General features: G+C 43.7%; 3 protein-coding genes across 7 annotated transcripts in view; all 3 read left to right on the top strand.

The window, feature by feature from the left end:
- Nucleotides 1-3,342, top strand: part of LOC118780610 (monocarboxylate transporter 1-like) — a 31,675-nt gene extending 28,333 nt beyond the window's left edge. For both annotated transcript variants that reach the window (XM_036533202.1, XM_036533203.1), the window contains exons 3-5: nucleotides 48-191; nucleotides 718-1,509; nucleotides 2,836-3,342. In XM_036533202.1, coding sequence (XP_036389095.1) covers nucleotides 48-191; nucleotides 718-1,509; nucleotides 2,836-3,095 — 1,196 coding nt within the window. In that variant the 3' untranslated portion in view covers nucleotides 3,096-3,342. The remainder of the gene's footprint in view (nucleotides 1-47; nucleotides 192-717; nucleotides 1,510-2,835) is intronic.
- A 5,713-nt stretch (nucleotides 3,343-9,055) lies between these two features.
- Nucleotides 9,056-18,459, top strand: ap4b1 (adaptor related protein complex 4 subunit beta 1). 2 transcript variants are annotated; one of them, XM_036533641.1, is made up of 11 exons: nucleotides 9,056-9,121; nucleotides 9,727-9,854; nucleotides 10,289-10,513; nucleotides 11,307-11,437; nucleotides 12,083-12,230; nucleotides 13,121-13,617; nucleotides 14,337-14,420; nucleotides 15,205-15,308; nucleotides 15,649-15,856; nucleotides 16,736-17,008; nucleotides 17,140-18,459. In XM_036533641.1, exons 2-11 carry the CDS (start codon nucleotides 9,742-9,744, stop codon nucleotides 17,568-17,570), a joined length of 2,214 nt encoding a protein of 737 aa, XP_036389534.1. In that variant the 5' UTR covers nucleotides 9,056-9,121; nucleotides 9,727-9,741; the 3' UTR covers nucleotides 17,571-18,459. The 2 variants fall into 2 exon arrangements, with proteins under 2 accessions (XP_036389534.1, XP_036389535.1); XM_036533642.1 differs by having other exon boundaries at nucleotides 9,056-9,115.
- Nucleotides 18,460-19,146: 687 nt separating this feature from the next.
- Nucleotides 19,147-26,803, top strand: LOC118780801 (alpha-1,3-mannosyl-glycoprotein 4-beta-N-acetylglucosaminyltransferase C-like). 3 transcript variants are annotated; one of them, XM_036533495.1, is made up of 4 exons: nucleotides 19,147-19,475; nucleotides 21,417-21,616; nucleotides 23,989-24,133; nucleotides 24,619-26,803. In XM_036533495.1, the coding sequence occupies exons 2-4, from the start codon at nucleotides 21,518-21,520 to the stop codon at nucleotides 25,800-25,802; spliced, it is 1,428 nt and encodes a 475-aa protein (XP_036389388.1). In that variant the 5' UTR covers nucleotides 19,147-19,475; nucleotides 21,417-21,517; the 3' UTR covers nucleotides 25,803-26,803. The 3 variants fall into 3 exon arrangements, with proteins under 3 accessions (XP_036389388.1, XP_036389389.1, XP_036389391.1); XM_036533496.1 differs by having other exon boundaries at nucleotides 19,147-19,459; XM_036533498.1 differs by lacking the exon at nucleotides 19,147-19,475 and adding an exon at nucleotides 20,044-20,108.
- Nucleotides 26,804-27,303: the final 500 nt, after the last annotated feature.

Raw genomic sequence — 27,303 nt, forward strand, 5'->3', positions numbered from 1 at the left:
CTCTCTTTCTCCCCCCCCCCCTCCCTCCCTCCTCCCCTGCTCCTCAGGCCCGGTCAGCAGCATCCTGGTGAATAAGTACGGCAGCCGTCCTGTCATGATGGTGGGGGGCTGCCTGTCTGGCTGCGGGTTGATTGCCGCCTCCTTCTGCAACACGGTGGAGGAGCTGTACTTCTGTGTGGGCGTGGTGGGAGGTGCGTCTGAGCCCGCCGATGAGCGCGGCGCGTCACTTCAGTCAGAGCGTCAGTCTGCTGGAGTGTGCCGTGTATGAATGATGAGTGTGGTGTCAGTGGTTCAGACGGCTGTTAAAAGGCTCATTGGGTTTTAATCTTAGATTGCTGCACTCCCAAATTGCCTCCGCTAGATGCACCAGACCTACATTTTAATTGCTTATTATTAGGAACTCAGAAACCATCTCGATGAACGTTTGTCCTTAAGTTTGACTAGCATGTAAAGACAAGTGTTACTTTTTTTAATGGAGGGACAATTATGCTCATTAATTTTTGGTGATTGCTGAACGTGCTAAACTGCGTGTTGTTGTGAAGAATACGGCAACCTTCGTTTTTAGTCATAAGTCAAATGCCGAAGGAGGAATGTTGATTGAATTCCACTCTGTATTTGTGGAGGGGAGCTGAGGCGTGTGTGCCTGTTGGAAAGCACCCAAAAGGCTGAGACTTTTTTAAAAATACTAATGTTTGTGTTCTCTGTGTTGATCTGTAGGCCTAGGGTTAGCCTTCAACCTCAACCCCGCCCTGACCATGATCGGCAAGTACTTCTACAAGAAGAGGCCCATAGCCAACGGCATCGCCATGGCGGGCAGCCCTGTCTTCTTGTCCACCCTGGCTCCCCTCAACAGCTGGTTCTTCGACCAGTTCGGCTGGCGGGGCAGCTTCCTCATCCTCGGGGGCCTGCTGCTCAACTGCTGCGTGGCGGGGTCTCTGATGCGACCCATCGGGCCCAAACCCCAGCCCGCCAAGAGGCCCGAGCCCGGGAAAGGGGGGGAGGACAGGATGACGGTGATGCAGAGAATCAACTCCTTCATCGACCTGACGCTCTTCACCCACCGCGGCTTCCTGCTCTACCTCCTGGGCAACGTCATCATGTTCTTCGGCCTCTTCGCGCCCCTCGTCTTCCTCAGCAACTACGCCAAGAGCATGGACATCTCCAAGGACAAGGCGGCCTTCCTGCTCTCCATCCTGGCCTTCGTGGACATGGTGGCACGGCCCTCCATGGGCCTGGTGGCCAACACGGCAAAGGTCCGGCCGCGGATCCAGTACTTCTTCGCCGCCTCCGTCCTGTACAACGGCGTGTGCCACGTGCTGGCGCCCATCTCGGTGGACTACACCGGCTTTGTCATCTACGCCATCTTCTTCGGCTTCGCCTTTGGCTGGCTGAGCGCTGTGCTCTTCGAGACGCTGATGGACCTGGTGGGCGCGCAGCGGTTCTCCAGCGCTGTGGGCCTGGTCACCATCGTGGAGTGCGCCCCGGTTCTGCTGGGCCCACCGCTGCTGGGTGAGTCCCCCGGGGTGCAACTTGAAAGATCTTTACCCTCATATTCACAGCATATGTGGAACGCATCCATGGGTGTTTTACACAGGAAAAGTGATTGGTGTATCTGTTATTTAACCTGGTGGATTTCCGGCCACTTTCCCTGGGTCGGTTTGGAAATATCATCCACAGCAAAAAAATCCATTAAATACCTTTATTTACTGTTTCTTGTACAGAATTTTGCCTTACTATAGTAAGGTTTTTCATTTTAAGCTCCAGTTAAGAACAATGGCAAAATGATGGTACAATTTAAATAGATGCATTACTGTGAGAACCAATAAGGGAAGATGCGGAGGTGAAATAATGTGCCTCACAAGTACTCCAGCCCTTTCTGAACTTACTGACCTGACACCTTTGGCTTTCAGTCAGTTTCTGTGTGAATGTGTGTGGCTGGAGATGGATGCGTTGAGTGTTATTTCCTGCAGTCTTTGTTTCATTTATAAAGGAGGTTTGAGGAAATGTAAACCTGTTATTATGGGCAGAGCTGCATTCATTGAGCATTTAGTTTAATATGATTGTTATTGAGATTAAAAACCTGTTATGGACAAATATCTCAATACATTAACATGAATCATTAACAAATAAGAACAAAAGATAAATTTATGCTCATCTACACTACCATTACTCAGATTTTTTTCCCATCTTATTAATGGTTGGTAATTATGGAAGGTGAAATTTATGAATCTAAAGCGATTGTGAGGTTTTATAACTGTCACATTCCGTAATTATCTAGCCAGCTACATTAACATGGGTGTACTTATGCACTTCTGAAGTGAAACTCAACAAAGACAGTTAATATAAAACAGACATTTGAGTGTACTAATGCACACAAAGGAATGCATTTCCAATATGAGCCAAGATGTGTGCTAACAGCAGCACCCTGTTAGCTCCCATTGTAGCAGATGATAACAGTCAGCAATCGTTACTTTATTTGGGATGGGTTCACAGACAGAAGCACCACTGGAGTTTCACATTGCCTTTGCCAGACGTGCTATTCCAGTAAGGAGACCAAATGAATAATTCCATTCTGCTAACCTCTCATTGGTCAAGCCCTGCAACAGACCTTTCTTGCTTACGTGTGATTGGCCTGATGTCATCCAGCGGGGGCATAATTGTGAACTGAGTATGACATCTGACAAAAGCGACTTGGGTTTAATTTGAAACTGTTAAAGTAAGTCTGGGGGTGGTGCTGGGAGTGGAGCCTGCATGCCGTGGTTTGGCTCCTGGACCGCTGCGCTACACTGCCACCTGTTGGCAAGATGCATGAACAGATTTGTCTTGTTCCCACAGGCAGGTTGAACGACATCTACCACAACTACAAGTACACCTACTGGGGCTGCGGGATCGTCCTGATCGTGTCCAGCGTCTTTCTGTTTGTGGGGATGGGGATCAATTACAGGCTGCTGGACAAGGAGAAGAGAGAGGAGGAAAGGAAGGCCAAAAGCGAGACCAACGCGGACGCTGCAGCCAAGGACAGGGAGCCCGACAACGAGGTGGCGCTGCCCCTGGCGGCCGCTGACATGTCCAAGATGGCGGAAGACACTGTGTAACAATGCGTTTTTCACTCCAAGGGGGCCCTTCTCTAGTCTTCCACCCTAGTCCGTCCACGGTGAAAAAGCGTACATCTAGTACACAGAAACCCCCCCCACTGGGGTTCAGTAGACAGCAGTGTATATTAAGGAAAGGTGACCAAGCCCCTCCCATCCCACTCTCCTGGCCAGTACCCTGGCCTTCACCCCCTCACCAAGTGCTAAGCAGTGACTTGTAAGTGCCTCAACCCCAGAGTCTCCAGCACTCAACCCCATAACCTCTAGCACTCAACCCCCGAGCATCAACCCTACAACCTCAACCCCAGAGCTTCTAGCACTTCGAACCCCAGAACCTCTAGCACTCAACCCCAGAACCTTTGTCCAAGAGTCTCTAGCAGCAACCTGAATACCAGACGGCCCTGCCTCAAGGACCCAAGAACATGTAGTGCTACAATGTGAGCTCTGAGCTCATCCCTCTGGCTTGGCTGTGGCCACATTTTCAGTGAGCCTCTTCCCAGCCTGCACATGTGCAGTATCACAAAAATGCAAAACCTAAATCAGTTGTTCCTACCAAGGCATTGACATGGCTTCTGTTGTGACAGACACATCTGATCCCTGAGAGTGTCCAGCAAAGAAAACCAGTCACATCAGCCCAACTGGTAGATTTAGGGGGCTACAGATAGATAGAGGGATTATATCGGACCATGCCCATAGAGGGCACTAAAGATGGCAGTATTCACAGTAAAGGCACAGAGCATACCTTAGCATCCCACACAGGGGCTGTAGAATCAGTTGCTTTTTAACATTGTACTGTGGGAAACTGTAGGGAACTGAAGTGTGTTCCTCATCTGAGATCCCTTTTACTATGTACTTTCCTGTCTTTCTACAAAGTTCAAATGTATTTGTACTTGCTACTACTTCCACTGAAAGTACAGTGTTAAAGCACATTGAGTGATCCCATCCTTATTGGGTTAAAGTATTCGCTAACATTGAGCGGAGGTGAGTTCACAGCACAGCTGTGGGTGACGATGTATGCATGTTCAAACATGAGTTTCAGCGGTGAAGAGGCGCATGTTTAAAGATCAGACATTTCTGCGGTTCAGATGGGTTCAGTCCTGAGTAGACCTGTTCTGCCAAACACACGGCCGTCCCAGACTCCCACGCAGCTGCCTTATCAGGCAGCCAGTCGTGTGGCTGTCTGCTGGGGCCTGACCCCCAGAGGCCACACACAAACAGGGGTGAAAGCAAAAAATAGCTGCTTTTGCCCGCACAGTATCCAGCACTCCAGATACACCTGTACCACTTTGATGTTTTCTTCTTTTAGCAGGACAGAGAAAAGGGGGTCCTGAGAAGGTCTCCAAAAATACACTGTTATCCCCAGTATGAAAAATGCCTGGAGTGTGTGCCTCTGGGCTCCATCAGTCCTTTTTTTTTTTTAAGTCAAGTCTTCCTTCATGCCTCAGTGCATCTTCCATGGCAGATATCTACTTTGAAGATTTTTATCCTTCCGTTCCCCTCTCAACCTTTGTACCTGCTTTGATTACCTGATTCCCATTCCCCTAGTAAAAAATTGCCTGTAACACAGGCCAGTTTATTCTTGGTAAATTCAGATTTTTTTCTCCAGTTCTGTCCCCACGCACTGTTTAATGTTTCTAACTTTGATATCATCAATATTTAGCCTTTTATATATGCTATTTAGGATTTTCTTTACATACTTCGATATTTTTAATGAGCATCGGTGGAATTAAAATTGTAGTTTGAATGCCTGTAAAGCACTTTGGTAAGATTAACACTCTAAAGAGAGACTCTTCACCAGAGTGTGTGTTTTCATGTTCATTGTGTATGTTTGTAATAGTGTTTGAAGCATCCCTTGAGGAGCACTGAAGCACTTGAAGGTGTAGGTTGTGTTAACCTGCTGTGTGGGAACCACAAATTTGAACTCTTCCACGGGGACTTTCACTTGCCTCTCGTGCCTTAGTCGCTGGTGTCCTTTGAAAGACAATGACGCACTCCTAGATTTAAGACTGTGGTGATCTTGAATGCTGTAACCATGAATTTCAGTTCATCCTTGTGAGATTTGTGCTTAGGCCTTTGGTGTGCCTGGCAACTGTAGCGGGAGGCACGAGCGATTGCTTGCTGTTTCCAAGTCTGTGCCTGCAGTACTGTTGCCCTTGTGTGCAGGATATCAAATTTTTAATGATGAATCAAATAGACCCCTCTTTTTTGGCATTCAGAAGATTGTAGGTTGAAGTAGGATTGGGCCCAAGAAGAAAACCATAGCACGAGAGCTCTCATATAATGGTGCCAAATTCTTTAAGTGCCTCACTTTTCCTTATGGTAGCACATGTACTTGTCATTGAATTTCTCATTCCTTGTTGGCACGTGTACAAAGGACTGTGTGTGTGTGCGCTGTATTGACGTTTCAGAGCAGGCATATAGCTACTTATAGAGCCAGTCACCCTCTACACCTGAGTTATAAAAGCAATACCAGAAGCATGTTTTCAGTAGCAGATCTTTTGGCTCATGTTGCCTTGACAGTACACCTTCAGCTCAAGTTCTAATGTTGCATTGACCCGTGAAGGTGCTGCCAGGTGCAACCTTTCGTTGATGAAGTGAGATTGTGTGCGGGGAGATTAGCAGGACCAGGCAGTCACGTTGCGCTGAGTAGAACGACATTGCACTTTGTCAACGCATTTCTCTCTCACTGATTTGCTGGCTCCGCGGGGTGAGACACAGACCTTGCCCTTTAATCTGCTCTGATTCCCCTTGATTTGCTTGATTAACAGTTATGCATTTAATGTGATGCAGAATCCATACCAATCTGCGCCTAATTCCCCTTCTTTTAATTGTATCTCATTGTGACTTTCTTTTTGTTCATGTCAGGAAAGTTGTGCAGGATTTGCTCACACCAGCTGATTATATGGCTGTGTGGAGAGTCTTAGTCTTCCATCTCTTAGTCGGTAAACACAAAATGTTGATGTTGATAAAAAAAAGTCTCCTCCCTCTGAGGGCTACACAGTTATAAGGCATCATACCTCTTAGTGTAATATATTGTCTTTGTGTAATTTGATTTTACTTTTATTAGAGAATTAAACTCTTATTACTGTCAAAGTGCTGTAATGTAATTCAGAATACACTTCTATTTGAGATACATTGAAGGGAAAGGGACTTAATGACCTGCCAATGGACATGGGTCATTGGGCTTATTAACTGCATGATTGTTAGCCAAGCGGAAACACACCAGCAAATAAAAGGAATTGAGAAATCAGTGATGAGTTTAAAGGTAAGGTGAGTGCCTCACCAGTGTGGACCATTCAAGCTGCATTGGCGCCATTAAAACTAATGACAAAAAGGGGGAACTAAGGCTGTTTAAAAAAGAGAATATTTCTGATTTTCTCACTATAAAACTTTCAAAAGCAGTAACCTTAAAATGTAAAGAAATACACAAGAAAAGTGGAAGTAAAAGAAAACATATTTCTTATAAGACAAACATACAATAACATGGCTTGAGAAAAGATGCAGATTTTCAAAAGGTTGTGTACAGTATGTTTTTCAGAAAAACAGTTTTTACAGCGTAGGCTTCATTCATGTGCTTGCTGTTTCGTTAAATATTTGTGCCAATTAAATATTAGGATTCCGTTGCCAAAGAATGAAACCACATGAATATGATTAGAAATAAGAAATTAGCGTAAAACATGTCCCAGCTTTTCAAGGGTGACAGGGGACCTGTGTGTGAGCACTTTCCCCTTAAGGGCTAAGCAATGTGTTTGAAATTTGAGCTGTCTGCCTCCAGGTGACTTCTTTTCTTGAATAGAACAAAAAAGAACCATTCTCCAATGTCGTCATATTCCTTCATATTTAAAATCCACCGTTTATTTCTTTTGAATACTTGTGTATTGACAATTGACGTGCCAGTTGCTGTTAACTGGCTGCACCTAATTGTCTGTAGGTGATTGTGCTCTCACCCAGATCGTTTCAATTTGGGATCCCAAAACTCAGATCATTTCAGTCATGAAGGACTCTTATGTTATGTCGTACTTAAAATAGACAAAGCCTTTAATATTGATTATGATTAGCACACGTCATAGAATAAAAATAAAATGTACTTCTGCTTTGTAAAGTATTATGTTTTTGTTGTTTTTGTTTTATTTCATTTTAAACATAGAGCACTTAGCATTTTTGCAGTGTTATTGTGCTGTTTAGTAGTGAGTTTATTAAAAGTGGTAAAATTGCCACAATGGTAAAATTACTTTGTTCATTACAAAACAAAAAGCCATCTCAGTGTAATGATACTGTCCTGAGCTACATTTCTTTTCAAGGTTCCATTCATGCTTTCCAATTGTACCTGAGTCACTGTCTCCAAAGTTGAACTATGCATAATGGACAGACGTGTTGACACTACCGGGATTTGGTGACTAAGGGTCACTTACATGGGATTGTGGACCTCTCGATGCCATGGTATCGCTCCTTTTCTTTGTCAGGACATGTTGTCAACCACGGTTGTCAAAAAGGCCACCGGAAAAATAAAGTGTGTAGGAATTACTGTGATTTATTCAGATTTGAAAACAAACATCAGCTGTGGTGTTTGTATGGTTTTATTCTTATTGTCCTTTCATGAATGAATAAACTGTTGTAAAAATGTCTGCTGCCTCATTTTGTATAAGAACATGTTGATTGCTTGAAAAGACAATCGCTAATTGGGTAAATTCATGTACTCATAGACTTTTTTCATACCAGTACAAATACAAATCTGCTAAAGAAGAGTGCATGGAAATTATGGTGTGAGCAGCTGGGTAGGTATGTGCCTCAGGTGCAAAGCCTGTGTTTGGAAATCAGAATGTCGTTCAGTACACACATATACGTTTCTTTATATTAATGGAAGTATGCTATGCTTAAAGTAACTTGAAGAGTCTATTGGAATGGAATTGTTTTAAGTTTTAAGTTTAAGTCAATTTAAGACCAATTTACTTTTATCATCAAACGACACATTATGTGTTGGTGTCAGGGATCCCACATGATTTTAATGGGAATGCATGCCCCTGCTTGTTGGAAGCTTCCATCAGGAAGGCACTAAATATAATAATCACAATAATAAACATTCACTTTAGGGGTGGACTGGCAAACCCCAGATTTTCAGGACTGATGTTATCGTGTCTTGCTCTAGACCCAAGGCCACCAAACGAGTAGGATCACAACTTAGTTTAAAAATTCAGCAAGTACTAAAAATAGATATACATTGTCATGTCGAAGTGTATAACAATACATTATTATTGTTATCTTTGGTTATCTGCATGTTCAAAAATTTTAAATGTTTATTTGAAGTGACAAACCCATGTCATCAGCAAATGTGTTCTCTGTGATGCTCTGAGGAAGCTGGCCAGTGATTATCACAAAACAAAAAAAGAAAGAAACCCAGCCTTAGCCACAAGTACCACAAGCTACTCACAAGATTATCCTAGCGGTAAGCATGCTTGTATTTAATGTACCTCTGATTAGGCAAGTTTGGTCAAATAACCAATCGCTCGCTTCGCTTCACATGCACACAGATAATTGCAATGGCAGATGCTTACAATTAACAGATTTAGATGCACTTGATAAAATTCTTGATAAAAAATCTCCTATTGGTAGGTTTTAATTGAATTGAAGACAATGGCCCATTGAACATTTAACATGTTAACGATTAACATAAAATAACAATTAACAAGCATTCAACTTCTATGGGACAGGTGAAGGCTCTCCTTCACACGCTGGATAGTGAAAATTGAAATGATTAATGAAAGCAGTGTATTGTTAACGACATCGTGCCCTTGATAATGGTATACAGCACTTCGTATATATTTGTCTTGGTTCAAAAGGCAGTTTCACTGGAAATTCATGCTCGACCGCATGTGGCTGCGTAAAGGGCGGAACTAATGTTAGGCACTGAGGACTCGAGGGATATTTTTTAGATGGGACCACTTCGAGCCAATCAGAGTTGACAACCGAACTGCATTACAAGAAAATGTAAATAGATTTGTGACCGTGCAGTTTTCAGTTTAGAGGTAAAGGTAAGCAATAAAATATTTCTTCCTAGTTGTATCGTTCAGTTAACCGATTCGCAGCTCGCTCCTTAGCTAAATGAACTCACCACATTGAATTAGGTAGCCGGATCCTTAACGAAGATAAATAGTCCGGTTTCTTGCTATGATTTCCCATCACAAACCAGTTTAGCTAAGTTAGCCTGCTCCTTGCCCTTGTGTTTATTACCACAGCTGTAGTTTCATTTCCAGATATCAATAATTTACTTTTAACTGAAATACATTTATTACTGGTTGCACCTAAGTATGACATTTGTAGTTAACAATTAACATTACAACGCTACTAACTAATGCTAGCTAGTTAAAGTATAGAGACGAGCTATGCGCTAGCTATCAGCTTCTGATTTAAATACTATTGAAAAACACAGGCACCTTGTTTGTACGTGAAGTCTTCTGTCAGTATTACAGAAATCGTAATGAATGCTGTGTCACACAGACTGCATTTATGAACAAAAAGTACACAGCCTGTTTGCCGATCATTGACTTTGCCCATGATGCAAGTGAAACCTCTCGGCAGACCTGGTTACCCCATGACATGGGGTAAATTTGCGTTTTGTCCACGTCTTCCCTTTTAGAGACCCGGTGTCGCAATGCCCTATTTGGGCTCGGAAGAGACGGTGAAGGAGCTGAAGAGGGCTCTCTCCAACCCTAACGTCCAGTCTGACCGGCTGCGCTACAGAAATGTCATCCTTCGTGTCATCCGGTAACGCTGCCTTTTCTCGACATCAGTTACATCCTGCTTTGAATAGTCGCATGGATAAATGAGTGGAAATACAGTGGCTGATGAAGTGGATAACTTGGAAATATACGAAACCTTTTCCGTCTTTTATCAATCGTTGCAGAAGAGCTTAACTCGATTTGTGTAGATTAGAGTGGCTTGATGAAGCGCACTGTCTCAGACAGCGTGTATTTTCCTCTGTTCGTCTTCGTAATGCGTAAAGCATTTAAGGCATTGGGAAGTCCTTAATATAATTTTAAACGGACAGCCTGGCCGTGTTCGTGAAGGGGAGACAGGAAATGAGCCGCGAGTGCGTCAGCTTTCACCGTGTTATCACACAAATGTGGCACAAATGCCCAGCATGGGTGGAGTGATGTTAGAACCCCTTCCAACCTCGCCCACCCCCCGCCTGTCAACAGGTTCATGACCCAGGGCCTGGACATGTCGCCCCTCTTCATGGAGATGGTGAAGGCCAGCGCCACAGTGGACATTGTCCAGAAGAAGCTGGTCTATCTGTACATGTGCACGTATGCGAGCCTGAAGCCCGACCTGGCCCTGCTGGCCATCAACACCCTCCGCAAGGACTGTGCTGACCCCAACCCTATGGTGCGTGGCCTGGCACTCAGAAACATGTGCAACCTCAGGTCAGTGTTCATGGACCACGAAACGGGTGGGTGGTAGACTTAGGACATCTGTGCAGTCTGAACCAATCATGACAGGGGTCGTGTGTGAGGGAAGATTTATTCAGCTTGTCTGATGAAAGTTTAGACCAATGTAAAAACAAAGGAAGCCGAGTAGCTCTTTTTAGTTTAGTAGCTCTCGGCTGTGTGATGACACAGTTATTTTCTGAAACCTGTTATGACCGTAGGTCATAAGTGTTTCGTTGTGTGTTTTTTCCTGTGTGCTTCTGTTCCCCCCCCCCCCCCCCCCCATTTGAGGGTAGGGCTGTCCGTCCTGTCTGTCTGTCCATCGAGTTGCAGGTGGCGGCTGGAGATTGGTCTGGGGATTGTTTCCGCCGTTTCAAAGCTGGGACGTAACAAACCACAGCCTTGTCGCACAAATGAAAAAAAGCAAAAAAGCAGAGCATTGTGGTTGTGTTCACGGTCTGGCGTGTGGTGCTCCTCAGAACCCTGCTTTTTGGAAAAGACAGGTTACATTACGTAGCACGCATCTGTCTGGAACTGATATTGCAGAATGAAATACTTCAGGCTTAAAATGCAAATGTGTATTAGGTGCTTAAGGCCATGGAATTTGCGTAGAATGTAAACCAGCTCGTTTGAGAGTATGGTTAAACTAAGAGTAAAACAGCAGTAGGTACTAAGAGGAAACATTTGCCAGCATTGTGGTTTTAAAATAGATGAACATGGGCTATGCTGACTAGGAGGAAAAGTGCGAGCTCCCAGCTAATAGAATGGTGTTGTCTCTAATTCCCTGCAGGATGCCCGGTATCACAGAGTACATCCAGCAGCCCGTCCTCTTGGGTCTGAGGGACAAGGCCTCATACGTGAGGAGGGTGGCCGTTTTGGGCTGTGCCAAGATGCAGAACCTGCAGCCCGATGCTGAAATAGGTACTGTGTGTCTCTGGACTTCCTGTCTAAAGTAGATAGCCAGTGTATGCGGTGCAAAGCACTGGGCCAGGATTGCAGTCTGTGGAAGGACATGGCTGTTAAACTCTAGAAAAGGGCTAATTAATAGAAATTGTTTCAGTGCATAGCCAACTGTTGAAGTGGGTGGCAGAATGCAAATGCTATCAGTCTCCATTGATAGCGGTGTCTCCAGTGATGTCATGTAATGCACCTCAGCATGTCTGGTCATTCATGTGCCGTTTTGTCTGTGATGCTTTCCAGTTTGATGAAGCGATGGTCATAGTGAAGTGTTGATATAAACAGAGGTTTAGGATTAGCATTTGCAGTTCCGGGCTTTGTGACAAACTGCAGTCTTCTGCCTTGTGTATGTGTGGGAGGGGTAGATCTGTTTGATATATTAGGATGGCTGGTCCTCAGAGTGTCAATCCATAATTCTGAACTTGCTGTCATTCACAGGCAGGAAGCCAAGAGACGTTTTTATTTTAATTGACAATCAAAGCCCTGGCGTTGTACATATATATACGAATAATATAGTCATATATATATATGAATATATGAGTACTGATCTCTTCACTAGTGAAGAGTTCCTGTCTTCCTGTAGTACATCGCTGTTTTGTGTTACACCAGATGGCGCTGTGGTGAACGAGCTGTACGGTCTTCTGCGGGACCCAGACCCAGTGGTGATGGTCAACTGCCTCCGTGCCTTGGAGGAAATCCTGAAGGATGAAGGGGGCATTGTCATAAACAAGCCTATCGCCCACCACCTTTTGAACAGGTTTGGGTCCCCTAGCAGTGCCAGTTAATGTCCCCTGAATTGGAGCTGTGTTGATGCATTTCAAAAACAGAACTTCCCCTTTTATATATATTTTATTACATTGTATTTGCATTTTCATTCTGTCATTAAATACACGTTACAATGTATATTAAATAAATATACCTAACTGTATATGGACCTGCACCATGAAACGGTATTGAGAGGAATACACTGGAAATGTTGTGCCTGAAAGCATCAAAAATCTATTTCAATCATGGTGTTTCCTTTGATTTTTTTTTCATTTTGTTATGATGATAAATGCAAAATGAAAAAAGATGCATGCAGTGTATTTGACTTAATATTAACTATTCATCCAGCATGAATATACTCAGTGATTAAGAGCATTTAACCTGAATAAAACTAATGCAAATATAAGAAATAAGTGTTTCAAGTAATTAAACAAGCAATGTCCAATCATGATGGGATCATATTCAAACACATAGAGTTCAGAGTGCCATTATTGGTTCAATCAGGTATTAAAGGTAGTTGAATCAGGTGGGTAGAATAGCTGACCTGGAACAGGGTGTTGCATGTCCAAAAAGCCAGGACTGGACATTTTCTTGGAGGTGCTCATATATTTTACGGGTTATTGTAGAAGGGGTGGAATATGACAAATGGAATATAATTAGGTGTGAATACAGGCTAGTCAGATGTTAGCCAGAAAGAAGTTCATGTTTAAAAGGGCCGCTTGAACTTCCATCTGGCCTTTGCAAGCCCTTCAACCCAATCAACTGATCTGTTTAAAGGGCATTTGGGACCACCTGGCTCCACTTCATTAAGGGAGCAGGGGCTGGTGCAGGGCAGACACCCTGTATAGTTCAAGGACCTGATCGTGTCCTCGTATCCGTCAGGCTGAAGGACCTGGACAGCTGGGGGCAGAGCGAGGCCCTGACCTTCCTGCTGCGCTACCAGCCACGGGATGAGGACGAGCTCTTCGACATCCTCAACCTGCTGGACGGCTTCCTGCACAGCGCCCACAGCGGTGTCATGGCCGCCACGCTCCGCCTCTTCCTGCAGCTGGCCGCCGCCCACCCCGCCGTGCAGGCGGACGCCCTGGGGCGGGCCCGGGGCCCCCTGCTGGCCACCTGCACCGCCCACTCGCGGGAGCTGCGCTTCGCTGGGCTGTGCCACGTCCAGCAGGTCCTCCGCAGCCTGCCCGCCCACTTCAGCGCCCACTACAAGAAGTTCTTCTGCAGCTACTCGGAGCCCAGCTACATCAAGTTCCGCAAGATGGAGATCCTGGTGGAGCTGGTGAATGACGAGAACGTGGTGCTGGTTCTGGAAGAGCTGCAGGCCTACTGCACCGACGTCTCTCCCGAGCTGGCCCAGGCGGCCATCTTCGCTGTCGGTAAACATGGCCGCCACTGTATCTGCAGCTTGAATGCAGGCCCAGTTGTACTTACGGCTGCTTGCTGCCCATTTTAGCTGTTCCTCACATTTGGTTTCAGATGGAGGTTGCTTATGTCAAACCAAAGTTAATTAATTTATTCTACAAAGGAAATGTAAATATTGTTGCAGTTCTTGAAGTGTAATATTCATAATTTACATATGATTTTTATAGTTTCAATGCCACTTCGATGCATTTTTTAGTTTCGATGTTTCAGAGTTTTTAAAATTCCCACTGCGACCAGTAACACCTTGAGCAGGAGGCAGAACACTTAAATATCTAAGTACTCTTTTATTTCCATACACCCCACCCCCCACAGATTCAGGTGACTGAAATGAGGAATGTCCCAGCTCACTTAAGCATGCAGTCATTTCTTATCTGCTTCTTTTTCAAACACCCTTATCCAAAATGACCCTTATCCACAGTGATACCAGGCACAAGAGCAGCCTAAAATTCCAAGTACAAAATACAATTTCATATTGCTTTACAAGGCACAGGTGCAGTCAGCAGTATGATTCAGAAATGCCAAAGCAGCTGCTACCAGTAAGGCCTATAGCAGCACAGCACAAGTAGATATATGAGCACCGTGTTGTGAAAAGCACAAGTGAAATCCACGCCTCCGGGAACTGCATTACAGTTCATGTTTAGGCATTGACTGCAGTGCAGATCTCTCCCCCCAGGGCGCATCGGGAGGATGTACAGCGAGAAGTGTCTGAGCATCCTCACTGGCCTTCTGGGCCTCAAGCAGGACCACATCACTTCAGGTGAGAGCCACATTCACACTGCCATTTCAGAAACCGGAGTCAAACTGGACTTGGATGTCTGCCAGTGTGGTGTAACACTGTTGGTTGATCTACTACACTTGAAACCGAAAAAGGTTGGAACCAGTATTAGCGCAGCCACAAAGTCTCATCTGAAAAATTCACCGCTTTTCACACGTTCTGGCAGATGTGGATTGTTACCCAATGACTGGATACGCGTTCTCACATTCTGACATGCACAGAAAATGATCCAGTTTGAAATGCAGTTAAATGAATATATACTTCTTAATGTGGTAAACTGAAATGAAGGAAGACTCTCAAAACATTTACAGACATTTAGGGAAACACTCATACATATAATTTGAAATAACTTTACACTACTGACATCTCCAACCAGTCTGCAAAATCAGCAGTTTCTCAGGCTAATCCTTCAGAACAGATGCAGAAGTGGACTGTTTTTATATTGGTCTGGTGACTTAATCAACCCAGTGCAAGATCCTATCTCTCAAATGATTTAGTGACACTGCAGTGACAGATTAATCTGTTGCTTGTTTGCAAGAAAACAGTGAAAGCTGAGGTCAGCATGTCCTTTCAAAGGCATGCACGTTTCATGTGTCCTTCTGTGGAAACCAAGGCCTGATTCGTTATCAGGCCCTTGTAATGCAATAACCAAAGAGACATCCAGAATACACCTGTCTGAGAATATCAGAGTGCTGCAGCTCCTTCAGCAGAGAGACTTTAAGAGGCCGGAGCTCTGACCCATTGCCTCCTATGCGTTCATTCACAGCGGTGGTCCAGACCTTCCGTGACCTGGTCTGGCTGTGTCCTCAGTGCACCCCGTCTGTGTGCGCAGCCATTGTAGGCTGCGAGGACAGCATCCAGGACAGCGAGGTGGGCCACATTTGTCCCTGACAGGAAGTGGGTGCTGATGTGCAGCAGATTGCCACAGCTTCCTCTTTTGTGATATTGCACAGGGTCTGTTTCCCCTTACGAGAGGTGCAAATTTAGCAAGCAGTGAAGGAGGAATCCAGACACTGCACAGTTAGCTAATCTTTTGGGGTCATCATGGATGCATTTAGCTCAAGCATCTAACATCTTTTTGCCCTGTTGTAATTTTGGAATAATAATTTGTGCTGTGAAATATGTGCTCTCAAGACATAAAAGACACCTGTAACAGGAAGTGAGCAGCTCAGAAATATGACAAATTCATGGTTTCCAACTCGCTGTCTAGGGGAAGCAGGCCTTGATCTGGCTGCTGGGAGTCCACGGGGACCAAATCTCAAATGCCCCCTACGTGCTGGAGGAATATATTGATGGGCTGAAGGCAGAGCTGTCCTCCATGGTGAAGCTGGAGCTCATAACAGCCACTGTGAGACTGTTCCTGTCCCGACCTGCGGAGACCCAGGACATGCTGGGACGCTTGCTTCACTACTGCATAGGTAGGGAAGCTAGCCAGAATGCTGTGATGTGGTCTGTACTGTGTCAAAAACACTCATGTGTAACAAGTATGAGCTTGACAGTGCTGGTACATTACGCAGAGGCTTTCGTAGACCTGGAACGTTGTGTTGGAGGAAGTACAGATTCAGAAACAAAGATCAGGTCTTGTAAAGAGTAATCATATCCATCTTTCACTCCACTGGACCCTCATCTGTTTTGGGGACTTCATAGAACTTCTACGTTTTAACACCCACTGGGTATAAAAGATAGGACTTTGTGTCATGGCTAAAGTCACAGAACTGATTTCAGTCATTTTTATGGTTGCTGACCCTTGTGATGGCTGTAAAATGTTTTGCAAGAAACTGACCCTGCCAATTTATGTTGTTATTTTGTGACATGGCAGTGTTGTAACATTGCGATATTTATCAAATAATATGGTTGTAGTTGACAGTGCCTGTACAGTACGCAGAGGCATCTGTAGACCTGGAACATTTTGTTGGGGAAGGTACACATGCTCTTTGCTCGGTGCGATGTTGATAGTGTAAAAAAGAATTTTTTGTTTTGTTTATCAAGGGTATAAACGGTTTGGATACCTGTCTGCATGCATGCTTGTTTGCGTGTGTGTTTTTGTGTGTTTGTGTGTGTGAGAGAGCATATGACAGAGATTATGCATGTGTATCTGTATGTGTGTGAGACAGCACATGAGAGAGATTGTACGTGTGTGGAAGAGAGAGCTCATGAGAAAGACTGTGTGTATGGATACGCTCTGTATTGTATACTGGAGGTAATCCTTGCTTGGAGTTTACAATCTTTGTGTTTCTCACCAGATAAGTAGAGCAGAGATTCTCATTGCCTGAGCTCTTTTCCATGTCCCACTCCAGAGGAAGAGAGTAACATGTGTGTGCGTGACCGCGCCCTGATGTGTTACCGCCTGCTGCAGTGTGGCGTGGAGGAGACGCGCTGCCTCCTGGTCGGGCCCAAGTCTGACCCCTCCCTGGGCGTGATCGTAGGTCGACCTGAGGAGCCGGTCAACAGCTGGGCTCCCCATTTCAACACCCTGCAGCCCATGTCCAGCCGGGAATCATGGGCTGTGGCTGCCACTAGGGGCAGCGCTGAGCAGCCAACCCAGAGCACTGCAGTTCCCTCCTTGGCAGGTGAGTGCTTTTAGTGCTCTGATGTATAGCAGCAGTCCAGTAGTGTGTTAGGATGCATTCCTGGGAAATGAGTACAGTTTGAACGATCTCTTCCAAATGATTCTGGAGCTGATCTTCTCCTTTCCCTGCAGTGGTGGAGACCGGAGAGGCTGCAGCATCATCCTGTCCAGCCGATGGAAGCGGGGACTTCAGCCTGACCCTGGAGCCCTCCCTTTCACCTGAGGCCTTTGAAAAGCACTGGCTGGAGTTGGAGATTTCCCATACTGAAACTCTGGCATGCTCTGGGCCCCGGTCTCCCCCGGAGACCCTTCAGGCTGCCCTGCAGCTGGTCAAAATCCAGGTCCTGGCTTTCAGTCGGCCGAACGTCCTCCCCTGGAAGGTCTACCTGTACACCCACGGCTTGAGCACCCTGATCCTGGCAGAACTGCTGGAGACCGCAGGTGCCGACTCTGACAGTCTCCTGGTGACGGTCAAACAGAAGCCAAAGGACGAGCGCATTTTGCAGGGGTTTATGTCTGTGCTGCGGACGGTGCTGCAGACTGTGACCAGTGACAGCACGTGATCTCTGCCCTCAGGCTGCCTGTCCACGTCACTTTAAAGCAGGAGCATACATAAAATAGTGTCGGGTTAGCCACAGAAGGGTTTTATTCTCCTTTTGTGGCACCTTATCTTGTTTCCATGTGGCAGTACTTTTGTGACACCATTGCACTTGTGCCTGTTCAAAGGGCGAAGTCCTCAGAGTCCTGTGCTTACATCATGCGTATCGGAACAATAAATCATTTCAGTACTTCATGCATATAAAATCAACAGGTTGATTCTTGAGCGAACCTCTCTTAAATTGATCCATGTGCACTCTGTTACACACAGGAAGCACCTGCTGTAGTGTATGCAGAATAGTGGCCTTGAGTGAGTGCTCTGGAGGTGCTGAGCTGGATCTGATCCATATCACACAGACTGACAGCTCTCGCCCTCACAACGTCTGCAGCACTGTGCTATTTCACCGTTGAGGGAAGTGGAAGGTAATGTGGTTTTGCTTGCTGTTGTGTTTCTTCTGTTCCTATTGCACTTTAGAAAGTAAGCTAACGTAGCAGTCTGTGAAAAGCAGTCTGGCCTTTTAGCGACTGTTATTTTGGACATCGCCAGTCGTTTTCAGAATTGTGACTGGGCACAGCTGAAGTTAATTCACTGTGTAATCAATATTAGTAATCTTAACACTTCATAATAAATGTAGATCGTATCTGGTAACAAATCTTTCTACATGCATTTTTTTTCTTTTAACTAAAATGAGAGATGCTTCAAATGGTCAAACAAGCTTTTACTGAATTTGTGTTATGTAACTACCAGACAATCAATAGTAATCTTTTGTTTAAATAATGATTAATGCATGTTGCAAAAGCAAAACTCTGGCTTTGTTAAAAAGAAAGATTTCCTGAACCTCGATACAGTCGTCGTCCGCCATAAAAAAAAAAAAAAAAAAAATTAAAAATAAAAAAACAACTCCTGGTTGCAACGAGCAACGCCTACGATAAACTCGATGCTCTTGCGTTCCAGTATTCAACTGCAATAATGTTTGGGCTGAACAGAAGGAAACTGAGACAAGCGGTTTTATTACATTTCAATAAAGGCTGAGTGTAACCCTTGTAAAAAGTCTGAGTAAATGTTTCCATATTGTTGCACCTTTTTATCTTCTATGTGAATGTAAGTGAAGTAAACTATTTCACCGTTACATTCTATGTGTACGTAAAGTTCAATTTTACATCTTTTGTTACGTGATGGGGAAAACACGTTTTTTTTGCGTTTGCGTGCGAAGGCAGATCAATGAAATTGGATAATGAGCGGGGACTTTTTTTTCCCACAAACCGACAATATCACGTCGCATTAAAATAACGCTCTGACCAAAAGATATTCCTTTTGATTTTGGTAAAATACGAGTGTTTTGCTTTCGTGATGAATAAACGACACCACCATTTACGTCTGAGAGGTAAAAGGCACCGTCAAGTCTTGATACGTATTAATTTGATGGGTATAAAGTAAGAAAACAGCCCATGTGGAGCCGTGCCAAATGACAATTTGCTGTGCCTTGTACGTCTTTTGACTCCTCTCAGTTCACGAATATCGGTTCAGACCAGGCGCGCCGCAGCTGCACTGAATTTCATTCAAAATGGATGACTTTATAGCGACCGCCGCGTCTCACGCTGACGTATCCGCTTCGTTTCAAGAGCAGTGGATCCGCGCTTCGACCTCTTGATTCTCGTTTAGAAGCAGTTTGACTGCTCCTGTCGCTTCAAAGAACAAGTGCGAATACCTATGCTAAATTTCCTCCCTGTTTTAAAAGTTTAACTACTTAATTGTGGATATGTTTTAGTTTATGTCTCGTCTTACAACTTAAATTTTATATGATGGTTTCCCTACGCTCCATCAGGTGATTGTGATGATCAAGCTAACTTCTGGGTAAGGAGAACTCAGGGTAAGTGGATATTTCGTTTAAATTAAGATGGCTATAGCAATCGAACAAACATTTCAGTCATTTTTGGTGAGTCATGGTGACTTCGAATTTGAAAGCAAGTTGTCAGTATTCAAGTAGTGCTCGGATGTACAGACATATTCCGTAAGAGACTGGGACGCACCATGTGGGCTAAACCAAATTATTAGTGCCAACGACTATTTTTGGTAGGTTTGTATTTCCTCAGATTAGAGATTCGTTTTTGGCCTTAATGAAGAAAATGAAAATCTTTCCATTTATGGTAGATGGCATGTGGTCTTTGGCATTGATGGTTGCAAAATCGGAATACGCTACGTCCCGATTTCATTTAGGCTCGTGTTTCCTGGAAAAGTAGGTTGAAAAAACCTACCCAAGTGATGCGGTGTTATGTTTATAACAATAGTAACAACAGTAAATAAGGGAATAATAAATCATTCAATTTGCAATGGAAATAGTTTCTAAATGTTAAAAATCAAACGTTGTGCCACGCTTAGATGTGTTTAACTCACGCACTCGTGTTGTTGAATCTGAGCATTTGCTTTATTATTAGCGGAACATGAAAACGAGAGGAAAGTCCCCATCGGACCAGACCGTACATCCTTCCATTGTTTGTCAAAAGTGAGTTGGCAGAGATTCAAAGATCAGATTAATTGAATCCAAGGCGTGGTTTGTCAACATCCCTCGCTAAAGAACTGGCTCCAGAGCACCTTTCAAAAGCTTAGTATATGAACGCGGCACTTGCAGGCATGCAATCTAACAGCTATTGCGCTTATCTTTGCGCAGCAAACTGTAATGCCATTTTCGGTCCACAACATATTTATTTAAATTCAGTAACCGACGAGATGATAATGTGTGAGAATTAAAACATATGTAGGATAATAATTATACTAGCGTCAGGTCGTTATTCCAAGCACACAACATCGCCGTTGGTTGAACGCCCCCTTAACTGTATACATACATGAAATACATACATGTATATGTGTGTAATATGACTGCAGCTGACGACCAGATCATAAGCCTACGTTTCTGTGTTATGATTCCTGCATATGATTAGTCAAACCCATTACTCGGAAGTGTAGATATGTACACCAGCTCAGCCCAACGTTTTCTGTCTACAGCTATCTTGTTTTACTTAGCCGATATACTTACCACCGCAGTACCGCTAAAGTAGTACAGTACAGTATAGTACCACTAAACTGGATTGTTACCCCAATGCTGAAGTTAGTTAAAAATAATCATTTAAGATAGATTTTCAAGTAATATAAGTTACTCCATTTCATCAGTGTGCTTACACTGCATCACTGTATACCTTAAAACCAGGAAGCCCTGTTGGATAGAATGGGTTTAGCAACTGTATATCACACTCTAAACCCCAACAACTGCAATCTTGTACTGTACACACCTGTCTCTCTCATAAAACGGGTCATGAATATGGTTCCCACTTGTGGCCAACAGCACTGTTCTCCTTAGTTTGTAGCATGAAATTGAGGAGTCAGACAGCGCATTGAGTGGGACATTCACTATTCCTCCTCGAGTGTTTTGTGAATGTCAGCCGAGGGTTATCACCAGCACTTTTGGTTTTGCCACCAGTCTGCAATAGAATCTATGCCACCTTGATTTGCACTGCCATTTCCATTTACGTTGGCTGAACCACATATGCTGGGGATCGCACGCTCGTATCACATGCTGCATGTGACAGGTGAAGCCACTGGAACACCCAGTTTCTGCTTCTCTCAATGCCAGCTGAAAGAGCCATCTGAATTATTCATGATGGTGTTGATTGAATCAGTCAGGACAGGAACAGCCATCACCTCAGGCAGAGCCTCAGGACACAGTTACGGTGGACTGGCGGAGAGTTTACCAGGTGTCACTTCTCTGTTATACTATACCTGTGTATGTGTTTTTTTTTTTTTTATTACTTCACAGGTTGTGTCGGAGACCCCTAGCACCGACAGCAAAGTCATGGTTCCTGGTGTCCGCTCGTGGATGTTGTTAGCTGCTATCGTGCCTCACCTCCAGCTGCAACAATGAGAATTTACTGGAAGAAGACCTCCACTGCAGCAGTGCTTTTTTTGGCATGTGCCATCTTCTTTATTACAATCAGCCATGATGGCACCAAGACCAGTGTGAGTAAATGCTCGACCTCTGCCCTTTTTTGGGAGTGACATAAAGTTGCGTAAAGGAGATGAATTTCTGAGACCATAGTCATAATGCTGCTTGTGACCTGTGAATCAGAGGTTTATTACGCATTCGTTGCTTTTATAGGTTTACACCAGTGTTTCTCAATAAATGTTCTTTTGTGTAGTGTTGACACCAATTTCAACACAGTGATTTGTGTGGCTGCTTGAAGAAGCCTTCTTAAATAATCTACCCTGCCGAAAGTTACGGGACTTGGGTAGTTATGAATAAAACATGTGATTGCTTCAATGCGTCATAGAAGTCTCTACGAATTTCTGATACAAAGCTGGTGGTGTTGTACTCCATTCCTCCTTTAAAGCATTAGTACACGCCATTACTGAAGAGGGCCATCATAGCTTTGCCTTAATGTTGCGTTTCAGTTAATCTCACAAATGCTCTGTTGGGTTGACGCCAGGCCTCTGTGCTGGCTGTGTTCACATTTCTTTCTTTGTGACCAATATTCATGCAGTCAGAGCGTTGCGCAGTTACTATTGGTACAATGCCATATGCGTTATATTAGATTTTTACAGGGATAAAAATATGCAAATCAGTTTTAGGCAAGAGTAAGCATGCTCTCACCTATGGAGAACAAAGTCCAGATCATGTCAAGTCAGAGTCAAGAGAGATTTTATTGTCAGTCCATCCATATACAAGTATACAGTAGGGTTGAAATAATTTTTCCCTGGGATGCATGGTGCTACATTCAGACAGTGAAGGACAAAGAGATTCCTCCTTTAGGCTTGCATAATTTTACTACTTTTTTCATGTTTTTTCAATGCCTGTGCTGTGAGAATGGGGATTTAGTGAAAGTAAATTTGTGTGGGAACATGGTCATCCTGGGGTTCTCTCTTCCCCTGTGAACCTCTCTAGTTACTGTTTCTGCTGGGTTTGTGTGTCCTTCTGTATGCAAATGTAATAGACACTTATTTAGCTACAGTTAGAAATTAGAGATTAAGGAAAAAGATACTGTTTCTAAAATGCCAATCTTATGTCCAGAACTGATTCTGTTGTTTTTTTAAATTAATGTAAATCAGTGGCATTTGGTTGTGCGACATCATGTCATTGAAAGTCAATACACATCAAAATATGGAAACTATTCTGTTTATATCTAATGAACTGGCAGTTTAACATTTTCACATTGTTTCTTGCCAGACATCTGTACTGAACTGCAGTTCCCAAACGAATATAGTTGCTAAGCCTACGTACACCTCACCGCCAGCCTCAATGTTAATTAAATGGGGAACGTTTGTTTTAGCAGATTGTTTTGATACTTGTGAAATTTCGGCCTAGCTAAACAAAAGGGATACAAATGAATATGGTAGTATTTAGTTATTCACCTACAGGTAACACTGAAGGGCTTACTGAACTGTATAAACACTAAAAAGAAGTCCTTTTTTGTATTTTTCATTCTGGGTTTTGCCAACTAAAATCTGAAAGAAAGACATTACAGAGGTAACCTTCCCAGGCCCCCTGTTCAGCAGCACTGTTTTATTTTTTGACACAAAATGGAAAGATAGGCAAACAGGTTTTATGTACAGCTCTCATCAGCACCAACAAAAAGCTAGAGCAGGTAGCTTGCTAACAGTGTTAAACCTCTGTCTCTGTCGAGGCCTGATGCTGTATGGAAGCAGCAGATCCCAGCATTCCCTGCCATTAGACTGACTTAATGTAATTTATACCCAACTCCATTTTCTTATCTAATGCCCCTAATTATTTGGCTCGAGTCAAGTCTTATGGGGATGCGACAACATTACTTGGTGAGCTGAACTAGAGTACATCTTCAAAGTAACATCAGAGTTAAAAGCACTAATACCATTACCTATTTTTATAGTGAATCTAGTTGTGATCTATGTTGACAGGAATTTTAGTCTAAAGGGGGAAATTATAAGGAATTAAGGAGATGCAGCTAGTTAAATGGTAACTTGATAATATATAATATGGTAAATAGTTTAGTCGAATACCTCTATGACCATTTTTTTCCTTTTTGCTTGCTTAAATTAAAAATGACTTTTTGACCTAATGGAATTAATGACTGCCATAGGACCTCCGTGGAGTTAAAAATGTTACTAAATAGCATGAGGGTATTTGTTTACTTAGGAAGTGATTTCACTGCATCGGTGAGCATTAAAGCTCTCGCAGACGTTACAAAAAAAAGCAGGAAGCGTGCAAGCAGCATGCGAGCCGGTGCAAGCCGCTGTTGTCCTCCAGCTTGTGCTCTTCCTGGATTTCCGGGGTGCTGGCCACCCTTCACATTTAAATGGCAGGGAAATAAAATGAAAAGCTGTCAGTAAAAGCCTTGCGGGGGCGATTCTCGTTGCAGGACCTGCACCTGTCTGCTAGGGAGATCATCTGGCAGCAGATGAACTCAGAAAGGAGCGTGCAGATTCTCAGAGGCCTGCAGAACGACTCTGTGCCGTTCAACGTGTCCTACAGCGTCCTGGCGGGCCTTCAGATGCAGACCCGGAGTGAGTAGATTCAGCACAGCCACCCTAAAGTGGCCTTTCGACAGAATTAGCAGGCCGACGATTAGCTCCGCTCTGTTTCTGCATGACAGACGGGAATACCAGCTGCTTAAGGTGTTATTGTCACTTCCTCATTTTCAGTATTTTGCATCCTTGTCACTTTTATTCTTTTTTTTAACTATTTTCCACATTTTAGAATGATGGTAAAGGCATCAAAACTAGAACAAATGGAATTATGCAGTGACCAAAAAGTGTTAAACAAATCTTATATTTTAGATTCTTCAAAGTTGCCAGAAATATTTAGAAAATGATCAACTTCACTATTTATGTTTGTCAAGGAAACAAATTTCAAGCATTTTAGCATAAGTCTTTAGATCACAATGCCTTTGAATGCATGTTTCCCATTATCTTAATCAGCTGTGTCCACTTTTGACTGGTAATGTAAGAAGCTGTGACTCTGTACTCCGCTGGTCCATGTGTTTTCCCAGAATACCTCACAGTGGGTCTGTCCTCCATCAAGAGAAAGCGAGGCAGTTACCTCCTGGACACACTCCAGTCCATTTTCTCACAGTCATCGGAGGAGGAGCTGAAGCAGATGGTGGTGGTGGTGCTCCTGGCTGACTTCGACATGGAGTGGAAGAGGCAGATGGTGAGCGACATCTTGGGCAGGTTCCCCCTCCCCATTCTCAGGGGTCAGCTGCTGGTCATCCACGCACCCCAGGAGCACTACCCGCCCCTGGAGGGCCTGAAGAGGAACTTCAATGACAAGCCGGACCGTGTCTACTTCCGCTCCAAGCAGAACATCGACTATGCCTTCCTCTTCAGCTTCTGCGCCAACCTGTCGGACTACTACATCATGTTGGAGGACGATGTCGCCTGCGCCAAGAACTTTCTCACTGCCATGAAAAGGTTCATCCAGGGGAGGGGCCAGTCCTACTGGGTGACCCTGGAGTTCTCCAAACTGGGTTACATCGGCAAGCTGTATCACTCCAGCGATCTGCCTCGGCTGGCCTACTTCCTCTTCCTGTTCTACCAGGAAATGCCCTGCGATTGGCTGCTGACCCATTTCAACGCTCTCCTTGCTCAGAAGGATGTCATTCGCTGCAAGCCCTCTCTGTTCCAGCACATGGGCCTGTACTCGTCCTTCCAGGGCACGGTCAACCGCTTGAAGGACGAGGATTTCGAGGAGGATCCGACCGACATGGCCGACAGCCCTCCCGCTGACGTCTTCACCGACATTGCGCCCTTTGAGAAGTATACGCCGAGCAAGGCCTACGGTGCCACCGAAGGCTACTTCTGGGGGAAGAGCCCTTCTGCTGGCAGCCATTTCACCATTGTGCTTCACAAGCCGGCCATCTTCAGACGTGTCTCCATCCGGACTGGCTCTCAGGACAGAAGGAAAGACATGCTGGAGTCTGCAGAGGTGGAGGTGGGGCATAAGCTTGAGCAGACCACTCAGGAGCCCAAATGCTCAGAGTACTTTAAACTCGGACCTCTAATCGAAGGACAGTTTGACAGGAATAACATTCAGGAGGGTATCAGCTCTACTCTGTCATGCCTGAGAATTAAAGTAACAAAAAGCCAGCAGGCTTGGGTCATTATTGAAACAATAAAGATTTGGACCTTGAATGAAAATGAGAGTCTGCCTCAAGGACCTCAGGTCAATACCTAAAGCAAGAAATTCCCAAGTGCTTTTATACTGTACATGATTAACAAATTATGTCCAAATAGACGGCCAGCATGTTTACCACTGTTGAAATATTCATACTCTTTTTTTGTATTGTTGGAAATTAATTTATTATTTGGTTTTTATCTAAGAGGGCCAAGAATGGTTTGTTTTTAATATTTTTATTGGTATCAATTGTTCTATGTTGTTCTAACATCTATTATCATAATTGTTCACATCAGCACACCCTAAAAGCATTTTTATTACGAGCTAAAAGAAACAGCCTAGCTTGTCTAAAGAAGTTCTATTGTGTAGCAGTATATGGTTTCAAATTATTTTCAGAGTAACTTTAATGTAGATAAAAGGCACATGCACTTTAAAGTATTTTATTATGGCGGATAAACTAGAGTACCCTCTATAGAAGATGTTAGTAAAGCATTCGCTTGAGGCTTATAATGACAGTAAGCTGTAGGACTGTCTTTGCTTTGACATTAGTGGTTAAAAAGTAATGATGAAACTGAAGCTTTGACTTCAGAAATGCATGGCATACATGATCAGTTTGTCACACATAATGATATAACACACGTTACTCTCATTTAGGCTCAGGTCTTGAACTATATACTGAGACTCAAGATACGTTGAAATGTTTGCAGTCTCATTGTTTTTGTGTGATCTTTCCAAAAATCAGCTTTTAAAGCTTCTGTGAAAATGGGTGATTTTACAACAGGGTTGTTTTTAAGGAATTTCAGTTCTAGTCAAGATACTTTGTGTCTCAACTAAACCCCAGAGTCAGAAGGTTAGAAGGTCAGAAGCAGGTTAAACCCGTGTTTAAGCATTGTGATGACTAGATGTAAGGTTTTTTGTTTGGTTGGTTTTCTTGTCCTCGGTTTGGTTTGGTTTGCTTTCTTGTTCTGACTCTGGGGTTTTGTTGAGATACAAAAGTATCGTAATGTTAGTTCTTTACAGGCCAAAGAAAAGTACACGCCCTCTGTTTAAAATACCACAAGTGAGCCAACAGGTGTACTTTTAAGTTATTTGTGTGAAATTGTGCTATAAAAAGGGAAGTGAAGCTGCATAAGTGTCCTTTTGCAAGATGTTTTCTTTACAGCCAAAGAATGTATCGCTAAATCTATTGAGAAAGGTTTTTAATTGAAATATTATGAATTATCATTATTGTACATCAAAGCTGAAAATGTAACAAATCAAAATTTTAATTAAATAAAAAAAAATTGTCTATGAAGTCCGTCCGACTTTTTTCATTTGTTGCTGAATAACCTATATAGAAAATGTTTTGTCCGTTGTGATTTTGTTAAACATTATTAATGTTTTCGCTTTGCCTTCGCTTTCAGTACTTTTTCTTACTGGCATTCATGTAGGTAATTGCAAAATCTGGAAAGTGGCTGTCTTGGGTGGTATATTGAATGAACTGAACGAAGCCAGGGGTTTTCATAATGTCATCTGGAGAATAAAACCACCCCTACTGAGTTTGACACTGCATACTAACACC

Source organism: Megalops cyprinoides, chromosome 7 (assembly GCF_013368585.1).
Source record: "Megalops cyprinoides isolate fMegCyp1 chromosome 7, fMegCyp1.pri, whole genome shotgun sequence".
NCBI classification, from domain to species: Eukaryota; Metazoa; Chordata; class Actinopteri; order Elopiformes; family Megalopidae; genus Megalops; species Megalops cyprinoides.